We start from the raw sequence: 20,961 nt of genomic DNA on the forward strand, positions 1-20,961 counted from the left end.
CTTGGAAAGCTGCAAAACTATCTTGGAATTGGAAATGTTTGTGACGTCACAATGCAACGAGCATTAACGTGCGATGCTCTTTGTTTCATCAAACTGAACATTTGCGGTCTTGGCCCATCCCTAGTACAAAATCAACGTAACCTTTTTCCAGAGAACAGAAAGCTACAGTCAATTAAATATGTTTAATACGTGCAAGAAATACAATTAAGAACAAGTGCTCAAAAACAACTACAACAAAAAACAGGAACACAGCTTAAATCCACATAGCGACGAGTTTGGAAATATATATCACACAGTTTTCACTTTTCACAATTTTGAAACATTTGAAAATCATTTATGAAACAGGAAATCTTTTTGTAATCCGCTTTCATATTCGACAACTACAGGCTTAGAACTGAATATAAATGTAACGCACACTTTTTAGTACTAATATATATAAACTGTCACATTGCAACGCAAGGTTTAATACAGTGGTTACCAACCGGGGAGGAATTTACTTTAATTTTTACATGCGGTTTGTAAATAGATCTTAAAGCACTGGAAATATAACCTGTGAAGTTGATAAAAGACCCAATTTTAACCGATCTTTGTATGGTTTAGCATCTACTATGTAAAATATTAGGGAGGAATGAAAATATTTTGAATTGTAAAGGAAGAATTTCGCCGAAAAAAGTTGGGAACCACTGGTTTGATAGATGCAGTTAGGGTTTCTCAAATTTGCCACTTTGGCTTATCCCGGGATTCCGGGACAAAAACAACCTCAATCCCGGGATCCCGGGATATCCCGGGATTTTATTCGATTTTTGTTAAATTTATAATATTAGTTTGTTTGTTTCATTTTTATTTCTAGTGGGCCGGAAAAGCATGAATGCAATATGTTCAGAAGGCCACCGTAGAGCAGCCTGTTATTTTCTAAGTTAATTGAATATTTTTTTTAGTTGAAATCAGTTTTCAAATTAGTCAGTTGGTAAGTCCAATTTAGTTCAACCCATCCGGTTCCAGCTACTGAGATAGGATTAGAACCCACAACCTTGTGACACACGTCGATGGCGCTATAACCACACCGCCGTCTTGGAATTTTACAAATTGCCAGATTTTTACCAACTGGAGAGCTATAGCGCGAATTTGACTAACTGGGTTCTATAACGTGGGTTCTAACACTGTTGTAATGTTCGCAACAGCAGAACTATTTATCATTCCTGTTTGAATTGTTGCAAGAAACCTCGGTGAACACTTTAATTCACGGAAACCCAGTGGATGTCGCACCTCTGGTTGAAGAGTGCAACTAAAAAAGCATTCAATTTTTGTCCCGGGATATCCCGGGACAAAGAAAAAATCCCGGGATAGAATTTTTTGCTAAAATTGTCCGGGATTCCCGGGAGAGAAACCCTAGATGCAGTGGACGGATTTGCAACAACGTAAGCATAAATAAATCACTTAGAGGAGTTTTAACCATTAGGTTGCGGTCTGTGTATGTTAATTCATACGTAAAAAATGCCGTCGAACAACAACAGCGGTTTGTGACGTCACATACAGACAGTGGGGCAATTGTGACGTCACCATTTGAGGCCTTTCTGAACTTGGTCGATGAGTTCTGCGCTCTTGCTCAGCAAAGCTTTCTCTTCGGGGCTCAGATTTACATGTACGATACTGCAGACGCCCGATGCGTCCAACACACAGGGAAGGGACAAACATACGTCGTGTTTGACCCCCACCTGACCCTGTAAAACACCCAACCGATCCGGTAAATTTAAACGACGTACTTAAGTAGCAAGTTTAAACAGTTTCTAGTTCAGGTCAGTTGAATAAATGGACAGCACAAATGCCTTTACTATTTATGTGTTTGAAATTCTCTGTCCTATGAGAACTATATTGTGGAATTTTGTACTAAAATGACCGGTGGTGGGATTCAGTCGGTTCGCATCGGTTCTATAGAACCGCCTCACGAAATGTTATGAGATCAGCGAACCGGTTAGCGTTACTGGTTACTGTCAATAGACTTTTTGTTACAGAACCGACTGAAAAACATGACTTTTGTGATTGAACCGGCTGAAAAATATGACTTTTGCGATATAACCAGCTGACAAAAAAATTATATCTCCCCACTGTGTTTGACTTAAAAAAAAAGTCTACCGTAAAAACTGACTATAACTGATCCTACGTACATCCAATGAGGGGAACGTACCTGTACGAAGCACGATACCGGCATTACCCTCTGTTTATTGCCGATAATCGCATCAACGATGTCAGCGCAGCTCAAACCAATCGCCCAGTTCGTGTATCCTTTTAACTTTATGACGTCATAAGCGCTGTTGATAAAAAGAATGTTGTTATTGTCAGATTTGTTTTTCAACGCATTATATACCACACTTTATCGAACTTAAACTCAACTTGAAATGCTAATAAAAATCGAAAAAGTCTTCAAAATATATTTGTTCCTTTCCTGTGGTTGTTCTGGTAATTTTTTCATATACTTGGTAAATTTATATTTTGGAAAAATTCGACCTAAACTTGAAAAATGTGTCCAACGCCCTGTTACAAACTGTAGTCATGCTATACATCAGATAAATACGAATACCCTGGTTTACACAGTGAGCTTGTTTTACGACGGGTCGTTTTTAAGAGTTTTCGTTCCTCAAATTTGAAGTCAACATCTAGATCGTATTACAGACGCCCAATTGAACGAACACGTGATAATTTAATCACATGTATTTCCTGACATTATTCTCATGTTTCAAAACTTGTAACGTTTCTTGTTGACAACGTTTGCTCACATAACGCGATGACTTCATGGCACCGTAATACGAAAGATGTACATTGCATATAATTTCAATAACTTATAGATAAGTTAATAAAGTTTTACTAATATTGAATGTTTGCGATTTAAGTCCTGGATATAAGGCATAACTAGCCAATGATACGATTTCATTTAGGTAATGTTTCTTGTATTCGATGTATCCGTAAGTTGATCTTTTTTAGAGGTTATAAGACACAAGAAAGCAAACAAATTGTGTGGTACAATATTTGCGGGTGTGTTGTGCTCCAAAACAACTTTACCAAAAGGTTAAACTACATTTCGGCCCCAATTGAGACTCGAACAAATATTAAACAACGCTGTAAGCAGTGGCGTAGGCAGCTGAAAATTTTGGGAGGGGCCAAATTATTTGTTCAATACCGATTTTTGCTAACGCTCGGCGTGAAGGCGTGCTTTTACCAAACACGCGACTTAACAAACTGTGGTTCGACGGGACAGCCAAAAGATTTATTTACTGATTTATTCCATGTTTGCATAAATATATAAAAAGCATGGATTTCGTCTAACAACTTGGTGACAACAGTCATCTTTTGAAATTTATATATTCCTTTGATAGTTAAGAGACGAAACTACACTAAATTTAAGTTCTCAATAAACAAAAATTTAGGAGGGGCCAAAAGGGCCTGGCTACGCCACTGGCTGTAAGGTTGGCAAAGCATAAAAAGTTTTTTCCTACCCGTCCACAACCTCCTTGTGTATTTTATCCCATCCCTTAGGACCATCTTTTTGTCCGATCTTCGGCTCGATGGAAGTCAAGGTCGTTCCAGCCACATTTACACCGCTCCATAGAGGGACTATAATAACACAAAATCAAAGACGTGTAAAAAACGTGCATACTTTAGTTGTTAAAAATCAAAGTTAAGTTAAACATGAAGTCATGACTGGGATCAGCTTAAAGCGTCGATGCAGACCAGCGATCACGGCACACTCATGTTTAAATCACAGTACGCCAGGCCCATTGAAGATGTTATACCGAAGCAAGCCGATCACCAAGTATTCCATATGGCAAGGCATAGGCTAAAAAATCTTGCCTGCGGTGGGATTCGAACCCACGACAGGAGTCTTTCCGGGACTCGCGCTCTACCAACTGAGCTAAGCAGGCTCAGTGGTTAACCCGTTGGTAGAGCGTCACAAAAAAAAGTAATTCTTACCACTAGAGTCGCCATGTTCACCGATGATCCAACCGTGTATACTGCATGGTGATGCCTTCAATCGTTGTGAGATTATGTGTCGGAATCTTGCGGAATCGAGGTTGGTGCCCGATCCCACCACACGGTGGCGTGGCAGCCCAGAGAGCTTCCAAGCAACGAATGTCATAAGATCAACTGTAAGACAAAAATGAAATGCTAACATACACAACCAAAAACTTGCTTAAAATTAGTTTGTAAAATTTTTGTAGCAAATAAATTTGTTTTGCCAAAAAAATACAAATAACCGTCTCCAAATTATTTTTGATTGCCACATCTGTCACTTTATGGATTTTGGAATAGGTACTACTTTAGGCTTCTCGACAGAGTCATGAAATTTGTAAACTGATCGTAGAAACCTTTGTATCAACATAAAACAAACCACAGATTAAAGTCATAGCCACAGATAACAAATGTCAGTCACTGGAGTAAAACCAGAGGGTATATGTCTGCGATATATATCACAGATGGTAGTCATATCTTCATGTCAACAGGTTTTAATTTCTTACAAGAACCATACCTTATGGGAAATAAGTACCGAATAGGCATTGATCCTTCTGTCTTTTGTGAACATTTATCAATACAAAATAGATAAGTCAATGGCAATATTGTACTCATTAATTAAACAAAAACTATTAAGTATGTTTTGTAAAGTATACACTGGGCCAAGTAGACACAAAAAGCCATGTTTTCATATTAAACCAGTGGTGGGATTCAGCCACTTCACACTGGCTCTATAGAACCGTCTCACGAAATTTTATGAGATCAGCAAACCGGTTAGCATTACTGGTTACTGTCAATTGACTTTTTTGTAACAGAACTGGCTGAAAAAACATGACTTTTGTGATAGAACCAGCTGACAAAAAATTTGAATCCCACCACTGTATAAAATATTTTTTCACATGCTTTGCCATTAACAGTGATAAAATATAGCTATGGAATTAATTACAGCTATTTTTAAACCTTGTTAGGATAAAATTATATTTCAATGTAATTTGTATCTACCTGGGTTTGATATGACAACAATAATTGCTTCAGGACTGTGTTTCACAATTTGTGGGATAATTGCCTTGAAAATGTTCACGTTGCGTTGAACCAGATTCAGTCGCGATTCACCTACTTGCTGTCGTGCTCCAGCAGTCACAACTACTATTTTGCTTCCGGCAGACAAAGCATAATCTAAGAGTAAAAAATATAATGATAAAATTGTGGACAGATTAACAGTACAAAAGTATAATTGTTGCAATACAAGAATTCTAAAAAAACATTTATTGTGTTTGTTACAAAACATCTGTCTCTTGATCTTTGTGCCTTACTTGACTTTAAAGTTAATTATTACCAAAACATTATGATTTGTTTTTTGTTTTTTACCAACCTTTGCCACCATTGATCCTGACATTTTGCAAAAACAGATTTCCATGATTTAAATCAAGAATTTCTCCGCTGAGTTTATCCTCGATTACATCAATCAGTGTGAGATCAGTTGCCAAGTTCTGTAATATTGCAAAAATTAATTTAATCTAAAAACATATGATTTCATGGCGAAACATTGCAAAAAATGATTCATAATTTTAATCATCTAGTGTTGCTGCCAACCATTTGCCTTTGATAAATCCATTGTATTCTCCAACTGATTGCAAAGACATTTAACTTTTTTGTTTTACCTCATTTTGACCAACAGTTTACAACAAAATTGTGTTGAACTAGAACATGAAAACATATCATGTCACCATTTAAAAAGGATCTTTAAACAAATTTTCCTAATGATACAAAACACTAACCTTCAGCAGAATGCTCATACTGCAAGCCATTCCAACCATACCGACACCAACCACAGTGATTTTGCAAGGAGGGCGAGAATGGTCCCCGGATATTTGGGTGAACAATCGTTGTCGGATTGTGTCATCGAATTCTGAATCTTCTGCCATGATGCTGTTTATAAATCCGTCACTAGTCCCTTGTTTATACTGCAGGTAGAGACTCACTAAACTGTGCACAAAAGTTGCCATACAAAAACGATTTCAGTGCATCTTAACACATAAAAATGAAAGAAAAGTCAAAAAATAAAACTCAAATTTTTGAACAAAAAGCATGCATGCCAAAAATAAAAGGAACGTTTTAAACAGTAACAAAGAGCCAATTGAGCAGCTAGTTTTTAATCTTAAATAAATCAGACTTTATAATGCAGTTCTTGCAAGTTTAAAATGCATATCCAAGATACCAAATTGTTTGAAAAACTGACTTTTAAAAACACAGCAGAATAAAAATTAAAAGGCATTTTTTAAAAATTACAGTATTAGTGACTAAAAATAATACAAAGCTCAATAGAAAGCTGACCCAACCATTTTTCATCACAAAGTTTTGCGAAATGACTGCGCTATTAAGTGATGTGGAGCACACAGGATATACCTGGCTAGTGGCTATATAGAAAGGAAATGACTTCGTGCTCGATACAACGCAGCGATACTACAGAATGTGTCAAGACGTGACAGTTGCAAGTCGAAGTAAAGAAAATGCCTGGACCTAATTCTAAACTAACTTTCCGCAAAAACAAAACAGGAAAGTCTTGCATCAATGCAAATCCGTGGTTAAATAAAAAACATGAAATTGCAAATTTATTATTAATAAAATAATTTAGTTAAACAGACTTTTGATAAACTCTACTTGCAGATACCCTATTTAGCAATCTTTGGTTGAGCACTACATCTACATGTAAACTTAAGAACAACCTGGGTTTTCTAACAATGTCAGATGCAAAAACTTTTTACCAAACAAAAAATCAACGCCATAAAGTTAAAGTTTTTATAACAATAGCACATTATGACAAACAAAACTAAAGAACTTCGCCATTGTCAGTCTATCTCTAGCCTACCCCGCCCAATTTAAAAGGAACCATTGTCCCCAAATTCCGTTACTTATTTCAAAATTCAACCTCTTAAACTGTTATTAAACTGTACAACCTGCTTACCTGCAGATAAACTGCAAATGCGCCCTCTCGTTTACGTGTTACCCCGCGAAATACAGCGGTACGTGCGATCTAATCTATTCATAACATTCCGAAATTTTCGAGACAAGCGCGCAGTCACGTACTCGCTACTATGACGTCATAATGCCGGTGTTACACTGAATTCACCTCTATTTAGGGAGTTACCCTGTTATGAAAAGGTGTTAGTGTAATATTTTTATGCGAGAAGCAATTTTTAGCAGTGGAATTATTTTTGCAATGTGCTTTTATGCAAGAATAACACCTAAAATACTTTAATACTAAATATTTATTCACATAATTTTAATCTATGCCCAACTTAGATCGAAATGCCGAAACGTCTACATCCAGCCAGCAAATAATGCTTGCGGAAAAATACGCTTGCATGCTGACAAAGCAAAGCGCCGAAATTCGCGAAAAGCTGCCATTACTACTTGGATTTTAAAACAAGGATTTTAAAACACAATGTTGTGTTCGCAATGCCTGTTGCTTTGGTGTTACTTGCATTAGATTCGGTTGATCGTTATTAACAGTGAAACGATAAAACAGTTTGCATTATTTGTAGAATAGGAAAGTACACATTGTTGATTAAAATGTTAGTTTGGGTCCAAAAAGTTGCAGTAAAATGGATTGTGGCAATTGAATTAAACATCCATCAGATTATTTTACTTCAAAACGTCGAAGAAATGAAAACATTTAATGTTTGAGTCGTGTTTGTCCCAAACAAACAAATATCTGTCGCTGCAACTGGAAATAACGTATTTACGAAATAGGTAAGTTATGGTTGCTTATGGTGTGGTATGTATTTATTAGAATGTAGAAGTTTGGGTTATGGTTGCTTATGGTGTGGTATGTAATTAGAATGTAGAAGTTTAGGTCCCCGTTTTATTGTGCACTCCTGCTTGGAATAATCAAAGGACGTCCAGGTCCAGAAGATGCATAATTGAAACATTTCTATGCAGCAATTTAGCGTAGGGTACAAGAAGAATAAAACCACGTGACTTCAATTATTGATGTTTTCTTTGGCGGCCGTATAAAGTTGTCATTACTTCACACATTCAAATCCGCGAAGGATGTATGTTGAGGTGCAATAGTCTGCATCCGAATAGTTTGAAAAACAATGTGTGAATGATGATTTGTTTGATGCAGTAATGCTGAGATCAGCAAATATCCCCCTTTCTTTGAAATCAGCGGAAGCAAATGTTATTGAATAGCGCAGCTGCAACACCTTTCAATTTCTGTGCGTTAAACAAAGGCTATAACGTGCTTGCAGATCGCTTAGAAAACCTTGTAACGAGTAACGTAAAGCTTATCTGCCAGGCAAGTAGGCTTAAAAACTTGCTTACCATATTTATTGCAAAGTTGTTTTTTGGATACCAATTAGGATTATATGTATGATGTACATGTAGAAAGGTAGCCAATATACGTTAGTTGGGTCAGCCCTGAAGCGTTTGTGCAGACCAGCGTTACCCGAACATTTAAATGTATAAATCATGTTTAGTTGGTTATTTTTGTAGTTGTTTTTTGTTCTTTTGACTGTGTTTTTAAGGTCAAATTTATATTCAATATTTGTTAAAACCAAGTTTGCTGGACATGTGGCTTCTGTATTGAAGTTAGATTAAGCATCTGCGCAGAAGAAGAAAAAAGATCTTCAATATTTTGATCACTCCTAAAGTTTCAAACACTAAATTATGACAAAACACTAATTAATTTGTTGAGAGCCAAGCGAAGACAAGACCGTTTAAATCTGTTTAAGTCACCAAAATTCGGTGAATTTAGTTGCGTCGCGACGCCCTGGTGCGTCGTTTCAATTTTCCAAGGGCGTCGCAGAATAGTTCCGTTTTGTAACTGTTTTTTGTTGTATCAATAAATACAACTTTAATAGTAAGTTTCCTCATTAACTTTTATTTGCTGGTGCGTCGCAAGTTGAGACAAGTTTTCCAGAGGCGTCGCTATAAATAAAAGTTTAAGAACCAGCACTGTGTTAGTCGTTAAAAAGACACAACGCTGTTTACGCATATTATAAAAAAATGTATGACGATAAGCGTCAAGAATTGATAGGAAGTAGAACAAATGCGTTTAGCTTGCAGAGGCCACACAGCTAACTCACAGTCACCAAGAGGAAATCCGCTCTTTACCCTGCTTTGGTACAACACAAGCAGCGCTTTTGAATCAAAGCTATGAGAAATATCTGGTTACGGGTACAGATGTCTTAAACTATACAATTCATGAGAGTGGATCAAGTTATTTGAGGTGTTTAGTTTAGTAAAGCAAAAATAATAGTTTGGAAGGTTTGAAAAAAAAGAATTTACTACATTCATGTTTATTGTCAGTTCTAAAATCCTTTTGGAAATGAACAATAAAAAAATAACATCATTTTTTGGTATTTTTGCACATTTTTAGCTAATAAAATTCCTTGTGATGCTGCTGAGATAATGGCAGGTGCAAATACATCTGCAAACTTTACTGAGCCATCGTACAGCAGTGCAGTGTGGATATCTTTGCAAACGTTCGTTTGTCTCTTCACATTTTGTCAAGCTTACATCTTGGTATGTTTGTTGTTGTATGAGCAAAGCCAAACACCACGTGGAAATACTTCTTCTTTTAACAGCCAGTCTGTTGATGTGTCGACGAATGTTGCACAAAAACATAAAAAACAACCAACCAGCAAAATTTGGTAAGTTAATTCAATAGTATTATTTTTATTTTCAGTTAATAACCTCGTTAATCCGATCCCGTTTCGACCAAAAAAGGCGAAGATCCGGATTAACCGATGTCGGTTAGTTAAAGCCTTACCACATTACAAATGATTTGTACCTCAAGTTTTGTTCGAATTAGGCGAATATCCGGATAAACCGAATTCGATTTAAACGAGGTTTACTGTAGGTTATACTTGTATTGGTTTGTATGATTTTTTTGGACTCCATTTAAAGCAATGAATTGTGTATCTTCATTTCTGGTTTAGGCTTAAATAAAAAAACCTTTTACAAATCCAGATATTTTTACACAATGACAAAAAATTTGTGTTTTTCTTCAGGTTGCGGAGGTTTACAATATTGGCATGCATAAACGCCCTTATCAAATCTGCTACCAACGAAATTGACTTGTTTCTCGGCTCCAAGAGTGTTAAAGGGTGCTTAGCATTTGCCTATTTAACAGTTTGTGCTTATGGTGGAAGTCTTTTCTTCATAACCATGTTTTTGTGGCTGCGACAGGCAACTGTTCAATCGCACCGTTCATTGAGGTCTTTACCAGGAACCAAAATTCGAATCAGATTCGGTCGTTTTTTGCTGATTCTACTAATTCTTGTGTTCATTGCCCTTTTCATCTTAAGCTTTGTCACTATGCGTGTTAAACCAAGCACTCATGGATGTATTTTCGCCGATATCGGGATGGTTTCACAGTCAGCTCGTTCGACAGCTGGATTAGCTTTCACTCTTTTCTTTCAACCAGCATTCGCAATTCTACTTTTGTATCCATTCTTAAAGAAACTTCCTAAAAGCTCAAGCCAGAATCCAACAATGACATGTCAACCTAAAATTATGAATGTCATAAAGAGGTCGTTGATTACGCTTCTTGTTATCATAATCACTGACATTGGAACAATTGTTGCTTCATTTTTGCTTGTAACTAAACCTTGTGTTTGGTTATCTGTTGTTTACGATGCTAACAGCCTGATTGGGGTGCTTTCCGTGATTATTGCTTATCCAAACTGGAGGGTTAGACTCGCTCTGAACCGAGCACGGTTTAAAAGAAAACCTGACAGTAATAGAATGCGCGAACTGTCCACTGCATAGTTTTTTCGTACTGTGATGTAATATAGTGATGCACCGAAGTTTGAGATGGCTAAACATTTCGGCTTAATACGTCATGTTTCAGTTTTAGTTGTTGGTTATTTACTGTTTATTGTACTTACAATCAGTGATGGGATTCAAATTTGTTGTCAGCCGGTTCTATCACAAAAATCATATTTTTCAGCCGGTTCTGTTACAAAAAGTCTATATTTCCATTGACAGTAACCAGTAATGCTAACCGGTTCGCTGATCTCATAAAATTTTGTCAGACGGTTTTATAGAACCGGTGCAAAGCGGCTGAATCCCATCACAGCTGACAATGTTGTGTACAAAAAAATTGTGTTTAATTCGATTAATGTGTTATAAAAAGTGTTTTACGGATAAACGGTTTCGTTTACATAAGCAACATACGATTTTTTGTAAACCTTCATTTTAGGACTAAGATTTCGTCGGATTTGTGGGAATTAGGACTGCCCTCGCAAAACAAACTGCAATGTAGATGGTATGGGGGTGTAAAACCACTATGATCTCATAATCACTTGCGCGCTTTACTGATTGCATGCAATCGCTCTTGCATCAAAATATTCCGGCCTTGTGCCAGGAGTCATTATCTATGACGTAATAGTTGTGATTAGGTAAACTTCCGGTTATGCAAGATTGTTGATTGAACTTTTAATGGTTTACTTTAGTGTTTTGTTTTAATAAAACAGGCAATAGGTTTCTTTAACGCATAAAAATTATTATTTTTCTAAAAACTTGTGTTACAACAGAAATTTTGATTAATTTTCAGTTTTTAAATCAAAAGCAATAATCATTATGGCATTATGAGTTCATAATTTAACAGTCTTGTTATGCCAAAGCAACAAAATTAACGCTACAGATAAGTTGTAAAACCCGTAATATGCGTTTTGTCCGCACGATGTCGCAAAAGAGTTTACATATTTGAAGTTGTTCATTAAAACATAAGTCAGTGTTAGGAAATGCGTTTCCTTTGGTGACAATACTGAAATACAGTATTCACATAAAATTTTGAAACTAAGAAATTTGATTGTCAACTTAAACCCATTAGCTTAACGTGGTTTAAACCAGGGCTTCCCAAACTGGGGGTCGCGACCCCGGAAGGGGTCGCTTAACAAACTTGAGGGGTCGCAGAGAGCTGTACCAATTTTGCAGAAGATACTCCATACACTGGCGTGTAGAGTACGGGGTGTCGCACACCCCCCGCCGTGACCGTTGTATAACGTCAAAATGTCATATTTGCTCCAAGTTACGTCGGTTTTGAAACGTTTGCAGCTAAGCACAAACGCGCTTGTAGCGACGTCATTGATCAAACAAACGTCGGTTGAAACGCAACGCTTGCAATTGTTTTGAAATACACAGGCATTTTAATGCAACATAAAGATGACAAATAGAGTTATAGACTACGCTTAAGTTCTGTGTGGCGCAGAGAGAAAAACATTTTCTAATCAAAATAGGTAATAAATTTACGATTTCTAAGCAGTGTTTAATGTCCGCTTGCAAAGCACTGCAACGGCCCGAACTTAGTGATAAGTGCCTATTTGAAAAACAGTGTGACAGAAGCTAAAGGCTAAAGCACGTAAAAGTTATCGGTGTTTGAACGTGTAAAGTAGTAGACTCCGAGTACCGGTACGTTGTTTTTAGTTTTCGCTCGAATTAGTCGTTTCAGTAAATACAACAAACGTATTTTTGCATTGTTTATCATATTATCCGTGAAGGGTCGCGGAAAATTTAAAGAGATTAAAAGGGGTCGCGATCAAAAAAGTTTGGGAAGCCCTGGTTTAAACAACATCTCTTGTTACAACAATATTTTAGCAGAAATTTAATCCGCTTTCATACAATTGCAACTCAATGAGGCATTTAACTGCAGTGTTTAACCCTTCATCTTACGTCACAAGCATGTGTATTAGGTCACACACGATCGATGTAGGTTCGACTGCTTGCAGGTGATGCTTCCCAAGTAATCGATATACCAGAGCAGCTGGTTTAAACCGGTTTTAACCGGCTTAAACCTCTCAAACAAATATATTACAAGCGACTTATTGCGCATTAACACTTTTAGCTTGCATAAAATAAGCTCAAAGTGAACTAAAGTGACCCCACCCACTTAGCTGCTTAGCCATGTTTAAATGTATTTGTCAAACTCCGATTTAAGTTTTTCAATTTCTGTGTTTTAGTTTACCTGTTTTTACAATCCCACTTTTTAAATTCAACCCTATACACATACATATTCAACTTTATCTGTAGATTTTTACCAAAAATTGTGGGTTTGCGATTGAGTTGTAAAAGTAGAAGCTTTGATGTTCAAAGTAAATTTAGCAAAAATAAGTTATTCGAAACAACAAATACCGTTTTATATTAAGTCTTGTTGGAAATATAATGACCCAAATGCATGTAAAAAGCAACGTGCCATATTGTTAATGGTTTGGCAAATTCTACTTCCTTTCTCAGTTATATAATGCGATTTACGTCATTCAACTTGTCGAGTAACAATGGCGTTTGTAAGTTACCACAACAACAAAGAATATCCGTGATATCTCTATCTAACAAAGAATATATTATTTACCTAACCTCTAGTCCAAGGGTGGCCAACCTTCTACATACCATTCGCCAACTTTTTAACATACTGTGTTGGATGCGCCATAAATGTCTCGTAACCCCACCTTCTATGACTACTTCTTGTATATAGAAAGGAAGAGAAAGAAACAACTTTTGCATGAGAAGGATAGTAATAGGAAATAAGAACTATTAAGTAACTCTGATAAAAATAACTCTGATAAACTATATATATATATATATATAATTAATAGGGCTGGCTTACTTTATTTATTTATTAGTTTATTAATTTGAATTTCATGATTATCAAAAGAAGGCATTGCGCCCTTTTTAATCATGCAATGCGCCACGTTTGGAGCATGCGCCATAGGTTGGCCACCACTGCTCTAGTCTAATGGTTTGGAATTTTTGTCTTTTTAACGAATATTTCCTCGGGTTTCACAAAAATCCTAAATCAGCATTTGGTTTTGTTTATTTTTATCTTCTACCAATTGCGTTGGTTTGCCGCGCGTTAAACAGGAAAACGTATCATTCCACATTCCCGTGCGAACTCATTTAACCCTCCCGATGGTCGAACTCGTTTGACCCCCTGAAAATCAATCATCGCTCTCACCACTGTTACGTCATGGAAAAATCTTTGCCTTAAAGTCACGTGATCTGCTCGTATCGTTGCGTAATGTGTGTGAAACATCTTGTTGAATTAAATACGAATCGATGTTTTTTTGTGACGCATATAAGGTTTTGTTACGTCACAAATAGATCTTTCATAATTTTTGATTTCGGAGATTAATATCTTTAAGCGAAAGGAAATCGTTGTTTATTATAGGAATTGCTTCATGGCATTCGCACAGACTAGAAAAAAATGCAAAAAAACTGTTGAAAACAAACGGAAAAGGGGTCTTTACTTTTTCCGACAAAGTTTTCCAAAGCTTACTTAATCTTGTTATAGTTTAAAAAGTAAATAGAACAAATGATTGTGTTGTGTGCATAAGTTGCGTACAAGTTAAAATTCCATTCACTTTTCAAATTTATTTAAAAAAAGAAAACAGCCGACAAAATATCTCAAAGATGACGTCACTTGTTGATAACGTCAGATCGAACCGCCAACTCCTCCCATGTGATTTCCCAACATTCCAAAATCCACATTCACCGTTGTGCCGTCATACAAACAAGACAACAATTCATTCCAAAACGATTTCGCGGTTTTGACACGGTCATGTGAATTACTTTGTGGTTCCGCACAATTATTTAACAAACAATTAAATAGAACCTGATGCACTAAATTTGTTCACGCCTTGGTGCAAAAAAGTAATTTAATTGTCTCGCAATTACAGGCAATTTAGAAAATTGTGTGTTTGACGAAGTGACGCTGCAACAAAGTACATGAAAACAAATCGTCAAATTAAGCAAACGGATTTGATATATAGGTACTTCATCAAGTTTCATTTTTACGAATAGATACAAAATAGTATCCAATAACTTTTTACTTGGAATCGGACTCCAAAAGGAAAAAAAAGGCTTTATTGGTGGAAGTTTCTGAAATTAAGCCCTTTCGAGCATTAAATGACAAAAAAAGAACAAAAATACTGTGCCGTCGACAATAAACAGCTATATGTTTTTAAACCAACAATAAAAATCAATGTAAAATTGTAGATTTTATTTTTGAAACCATGGATATCCAAAACCCTGGTTGAGCATACCGCTCCTTGCGTTGGACTGTTGCGTTCTATTAATTTAATGTATCGCAACATCACAAAATAATCACCTATTATTTAAAACAGAGAACTTACATGATTTTTGCTCTGTGAATTTAAGTTATTATGTTGTAAATGCAGTGCTGACCTAATTAAATGCACCCAACTCAAACAAATGCATTAAACAGGCAACGTCATTTGTGGCAATTAATCGTCGTTTTTAGTCAAGTAACTAAAGTCAATATTATCTTAGCGCGGGTGCTCAGCCAAGGGGCTTGAGGCATGGGAAGTTTAAAATGTTTTTACGATGGTTCAAATATTTACTTAAGCGTAATGGGCGATTAGGCCTGGCAAGCTACTTAACTGTGACGTCGTTATGTGCGCTTGTGACGTAACAACTATTTCTAGAATTAGGTGGTTGTTTTTTCGTTTATTAGTTTAATTAGAGAAAACATTGTCAGACTTCTTGGTTTTGTTGGTGCCTGATTTGCAATTCATTAATTTGAAACTATGCAACACATTTATAGTGTTGTAAGCAAAAGCAAGCAAATTTCTCTGGCATTTTCGCAAGCAAACAAATTTGAAAAGTCATGTATGACATCACAATATGTATTGTTTGCAAATCAATACTTTTCATATGCAGCATGCAGAGCATTGTTATCGATTGTGTTAACAGTAATTCGCGAAGCAAGCAAGCCAAATTCTTTCTCTCTGCTTCAAACCAATTTATCATGCATTGATTTTGTGTCGTGTTAAAACAGCCTGTTTCCGGAGTGGCTCTGTTTTAGTAGTCAGGCTGCTTCTGTACTTGTATGGGTTACGTCATTATCGATTTATGTCGAATATTGTCGAAGCGTATAAATGGATTTCGCGGTATGTCAACCCATCGCAATAAAATATTCATATTCCATTGCAAAACGCAGATCTGTCCAAACCCAATGTTACTTATCCAGGCCGCAATGTTGTGTAGGCTAACTATAGGTTCGTGAGGGCAGCCACATTGTTAAAGAAACCTACTGGCAAAAAAGTCTTACAAAAATAGCAATCAAGCTACGAATCAAGTTACAAATCAAGCTTTTTGTCAATAAAAAACTATACCACAACGGCAATGGTTATTATGTCTTTATCTGTTTGTTGGTTTTAGTCACTAAAAAACTGCAGTGTATACATTAAATCTGTAGCGTACACATTAAACCATAAGTTTTTAGTGTATACATTAACTCATAAAAGACATGATAATATCAGTAAAAAAACGAAAAATAGCAGAACACGCCGGCAAATTTTAACTGCAAAACGTCATTTTGTCGTTTGATGTGTGGTTTACGAACGTAGTTGTTGACACAAGAAATATAAATTATTTCTGTAGTATTTGAAATTGGAATTATCATTTGTTGTGTTTTTTGTATTTTAAAATGCAGTTTGTATAAATTAAAAAATCCTCTCACTTTGAATCGAAAAGTTGTTGGTCAAACTGGCTTGCTTGATATGTCTTTTTTCGCAGTATTGAACGCGTCGGGGATGTAGCTCAGATGGTAGAGCGCGCGCTTAGCATGCGCGAGGTACCGGGATCGATGCCCGGCATCTCCACTTGCTTTTGTTCACTTCGACAAAAATCTGTTTTTTCGCACTGGGTAATAATTTCAAATAGGAGAACGACATTTCTGTGTTTTTAATGGTTATTTCTCGTTTTCAAAGCTGATTTTTGCTAAAAAAACATTTTGTGACACAAAGTAAAAGGTAAAACCGACATTTTTGGACATTAAAATAGTTTTCAATAAGTTTATTGTTTCAAATTTCTCCTAAAAGCAATTTGACTAAAATAAGTTTGAATGTAAACCTAATCAAAAGACATTTTAAATTACAACATCCCAATGTTAACTGGCATACAAATTAAATTTGTTTTCGTAAAAACAAATACGTTTACTATGAAAATAGAATCACTTGGAACCCAAAATTGAATGCTGTGTTAAAAAACGGAACTTATAACTAGTAGAAACAACACTTGCTTTCATATCACAGCGGTATTACCTTTTTATACACTAAACATGTATGTTGTTAGTAGGCAAGATAACTGTATAAGGTCAGCAAGCCCAAATGTTTTGGAAATTCTTTACCCGCAGTTTTGACAAGAATCAAAAGGAGTCAAAATTACTCGTTGTCACAACATTGTAATGTCAAAAGTCCGTGATGATATTTGGGGACTTATTTAACACATTTACTGCCCAAGGCATAGAAATTTAGCTTTAGAGTTGCTGCATTTTGGTTCCATATCGTGGGAAAATAAGTAGCTACAGGAATCTTTAAATCTTGACGAATCTAAATCGTGATCCTCACCGTTTTTTTGGTGTCGGTTTCGCTAAAATCGGTGAGACAGAAAGGTCGTTTCCATGTCACTAAAACTGGGAAATTTTGAAATGTTCACAACACTTCCATTGAAAGCATTCATCTGTCACGTTTTTTGCACAAGTGATTTTTGTCGGAAAGTTTGCAATTGTGTAAAAAAATCAGGTTTCAAAAACTGGCGTTGTGCAGAATATAAATAAAGAAACTCTTATTTGCAATTGGCCAATACTGTTGGTGAACTGATTTCACATTTTTACTGCTTTTGATCATTAGTGATATTTGTTATTATTGTATAGTTGGAACTACCAGCCAAGATTAGGCAGCAAAGTGCTAATGCAATATGTAATGTTGGCAAATAAATACTTTTGTTACTATTTGGTCTTGTGTCTGCCCAACTGAAACAATGTAATAATAGGGTAAACATAAGAAGTTTATTATGTTTATGACCTACCGGGTGAAAGTTTATTGTGTGGTTTATGATTCATTTGATTTGATCAAATTCGAGTTGATTGTTGTTTTCAAATGAAACAAAGAAATGCAGTTTTAATTCCAATCGCCAAACAGAAATCTCGTGCAAAACAATCATCAGCGTTTAGCAAATCATCCATTAAAAATTCTTTTCAAATCACATTTGTAGGGAGGAATTACGTCATATAACGGGGTGCGGTTAGGGTGTGGTCTTGTAATGTAGCGATGAAAAGACAGAGAAATTCGGAAACTGTCCCGACCAAACAACAATGGCGTCGTTCTCCAACTGAACAAGACATTATTACGTCACACAGGGTTAATGTCGAGAATGGAATTCGAACAAGGTTGGGTCGCTATTCTTGACCGAGCAACCGAACAGGTATTACTATTACGTCATAGAGTGATTGCACTGATAAGAACGCGAGGCTCGCGCGCTATTCCGTTTTGTAATTATAATCGTGAATGCTTTGATTAGAAACTCGGCTGTAGATTTAATTACTGTGCGTTGTTTTGAGACCACTTGCCAATAATCTGTGACCGGATACCAGATTTCATGTCATTCGCACGATTTTGCCGACATAGTTTCTACTGTGTTGAAAGTGCTTTGAAATTTTGAACTAATTTTTTTACAAACAATTAGACCAAATTTGTTTACCAGGGTTTCAACAAGCCGCTAGGGATTTAACAGAAGGATTTTAAATCACATCAATTTAACATCACATAAAGTTTGTTTGGAGAAAGTATAGGGGTTTCACAAAAAAATGATAAAAAATAACTAAAGTATTACAGTAGAGGTTTATTGATACTGGTTGAGTAATGGACAAAGTTGTCCTCTTGGGAAGAAAAAAGAACGGCTGTTTTTGTCGTATTAGTGGATCCTGAAAATAATTTAACAACTTAAATCCTTAACCTGGTAAAAAATTTGACGCCAAAATCTCTTTCTAAAAATAACTATGGCACTTAAAACGTAAGGCTGGGCACTTGAGTTTATGTATAACCCCGCCCTATGTCTTACGGGGTTGGGTCATAACATTGTCGAAGTCCTAAAACTTTCAAGACACGTTTTTTAACGACATAAAGAAACTGCAGAAAATCAGCAAACAATTCTCCGTCACGATTTAAAAAGAATTCATTTTAATCGCGTCTTGTTCGAAATCCATTGTCATTATCCCTTGCAAATCGCGATTAAAAAAAAAACAAGTCAACAACTCAAACCTCAGAAACACGTGACTTCCCTCACTCACGTTGTATGACGTCACGTGTATGAGCAAAACAGATGAGCGCACGGCAGAAAACCGGCTGGTTTCCTCGGGTTTTTTGATGCCACGTCTCATTCGTGCCAGACGCTTGTAATCTGCGCAAACTGATGCTAAATGAGATTCTTATCTGAGGAATGAATCAATAGTTTAATACCAGGGCTGCCTGCCTCTTGGCACCGTATTTGAAGTCAAAAATATTGACGGTTGTGTCACTTTTCCCCGACAAAGACCATTGTTTGTGTGGAATATAGTGTTTGTGTGATAATAAACTGACAAAAAAGCTCGAAAAATAACCATTAATGGTGCATTCATTTTGATAGCTTTAGTGATTATTTGTTGAAAACGAATTCGTCGCAGATGAAAGCTTTTAAAAGCTTTGACTGTTGTGTCACATAGCCGGACAAAGGGGATTGTTAGTGCAGAAATAATGTTTGTGTAACAATAAACTGACACAATAGAGTAAATAATAGCTCGAATGCTTTCATTTGGGGCCAACAGTAAAGACCTAATGGCACGCAAAGTTATCAAAAGAAAAACTGCTGTTTTCGAAACATACAATAAAAACACGCCACTTAAATGTTATTTGCATGTTTCACGGTTTTAATTGATTAATTATTAGTAGTGTAATCAGTCATATGGCATACGTCAATGTGCAATTTAGGCATTTATTTTTTGAAATCGCCCAACCGAATATGTTAACATAGTAGTTCTATGAGCATCTATAAATAGCCCGTCCAAGAAAACTTCATAAATGGCAATGGAAATTTAAGGCATTTTCAACAAATTTTCCTTTTTAAGAGGGCTTGTGGAAAATTTAGAAGAATCATGACGCTGGCATATTTGTCCAGTCACAATCAACACAATACGGTGATTCATATCGCATACTCACTGCAATGTGACACCACAAAGGCCATTCAACAGAAACTGAAGCACAGGCCATCTGGGTTGCGCAAGTAACTCAAAGAGCAAACATCACGTGACACTGAACAATTGTAACTGTGACGTCATACTTCTCCTTTATGCTCCCAGACGGGTTCGGGTATGCTAACGAGTTATTTATTAATTCTGGGTGAATCACCAGCCATTTAAAAAGACATGTGGATTATCTAGTTGTTGCGCAATTCAGGGTCTGTGAGCTATTTTTATGACCTTCAGAAGGTCAGTTTGTAGTTTCCTAGGCAACCTGTTGGCGGAGGTCAAATCGGATTTTGAAACTAACTTTCGAAATTCACAATTGAAATTAGTTGGATTTTCAGTTTTATGGTAACTGTAAATTATTATTCTGGAATCAAACAAAACGTTATTGCCTCTAATTATCTTTTAAAATAAACTTAAAACAGTTAGTTATACCCAGCAGTATCAGTTTACGCAAACAGTTATTTGTTTGCCATTACGGGGACTGTATATATTTTTAACTTAGATGAAAACTGTGCATGTCATTTATATTGGTACATCTGCTATACTAGTTAACAAAATGACGATATGTTATAAAAATGTTGTACATAATGTTTAATGTTCGCCATTGCCTTCAAAGTTACTATGCCGTGGTTGTAAAACATAACGCAAGGTTTGCTAGATAAAATACAACACCACACAGTAATAAAACAGCGCTTGTTGCTTCTGAAAAGAGCGTCCTTGAACGAGCATAAGTAGTTCTGCCAAATTGAAATCGAGAGAGCTTAACGAAAGAACGAGAGCATTCGAAAAAAGCTCGGATACATAAGCAATGACGTAATGCTTTAGTTTGTGCGCTCGCGGTTTCGACTAAGAGAAACAAAGAAACAGGTTAAGAGCAGAGAGCGCCACGCGTAATGGAAAATGCTGGCGTCGTGGATTTAATAAAG

The 20,961-nt window shown here is 36.2% G+C and overlaps 2 protein-coding genes and 2 non-coding genes across 4 annotated transcripts; 2 read left to right on the plus strand and 2 right to left on the minus strand.

Moving 5' to 3' along the window:
• Window positions 1-163: 163 nt before the first annotated feature.
• LOC145238877 (L-lactate dehydrogenase A chain-like) lies at window positions 164-6,054 on the minus strand. The gene is made up of 7 exons (XM_080102152.1): window positions 5,784-6,054; window positions 5,378-5,495; window positions 5,008-5,181; window positions 3,967-4,140; window positions 3,492-3,609; window positions 2,186-2,309; window positions 164-1,721 (listed from the first exon to the last, which is right to left on the minus strand). Exons 1-7 carry the CDS (start codon window positions 6,009-6,011, stop codon window positions 1,557-1,559), a joined length of 1,101 nt encoding a protein of 366 aa, XP_079958278.1. The 5' UTR covers window positions 6,012-6,054; the 3' UTR covers window positions 164-1,556.
• Trnas-gga (transfer RNA serine (anticodon GGA)) lies at window positions 3,844-3,917 on the minus strand. Its single transcript has one exon. It is a non-coding gene; the product is annotated as a tRNA-Ser (tRNA).
• A 1,481-nt stretch (window positions 6,055-7,535) lies between the features above and the next one.
• Window positions 7,536-13,459, plus strand: LOC145239573 (uncharacterized). Its single transcript, XM_080102923.1, has 3 exons — window positions 7,536-7,758; window positions 9,389-9,662; window positions 10,023-13,459. Exons 2-3 carry the CDS (start codon window positions 9,421-9,423, stop codon window positions 10,780-10,782), a joined length of 1,002 nt encoding a protein of 333 aa, XP_079959049.1. The 5' UTR covers window positions 7,536-7,758; window positions 9,389-9,420; the 3' UTR covers window positions 10,783-13,459.
• A 3,102-nt stretch (window positions 13,460-16,561) lies between these two features.
• Window positions 16,562-16,634, plus strand: Trnaa-agc (transfer RNA alanine (anticodon AGC)). The gene has a single exon. It is a non-coding gene; the product is annotated as a tRNA-Ala (tRNA).
• Window positions 16,635-20,961: the final 4,327 nt, after the last annotated feature.

This window comes from Phallusia mammillata, chromosome 7 (assembly GCF_965637545.1).
Source record: "Phallusia mammillata chromosome 7, kaPhaMamm4.hap1.1, whole genome shotgun sequence".
In the NCBI taxonomy this organism is placed as follows: Eukaryota; Metazoa; Chordata; class Ascidiacea; order Phlebobranchia; family Ascidiidae; genus Phallusia; species Phallusia mammillata.

Excerpts from the sequence above, each read along its gene's own strand:
- LOC145238877 (XM_080102152.1), bottom strand. The coding sequence starts at position 6,011 with ATGGCAACTTTTGTGCACAGTTTAGTGAGTCTCTACCTGCAGTATAAA. Across the intron at positions 5,182-5,377 it reads CAGGATCAATGGTGGCAAAG|ATTATGCTTTGTCTGCCGGA; the intron begins GTTGGTAAAAAA and ends TTTTACTCTTAG. Across the intron at positions 1,722-2,185 it reads CGGTATCGTGCTTCGTACAG|GGTCAGGTGGGGGTCAAACA; the intron begins GTACGTTCCCCT and ends GGTGTTTTACAG.
- LOC145239573 (XM_080102923.1), top strand. The coding sequence starts at position 9,421 with ATGGCAGGTGCAAATACATCTGCAAACTTTACTGAGCCATCGTACAGC. Across the intron at positions 9,663-10,022 it reads CAACCAACCAGCAAAATTTG|GTTGCGGAGGTTTACAATAT; the intron begins GTAAGTTAATTC and ends GTTTTTCTTCAG.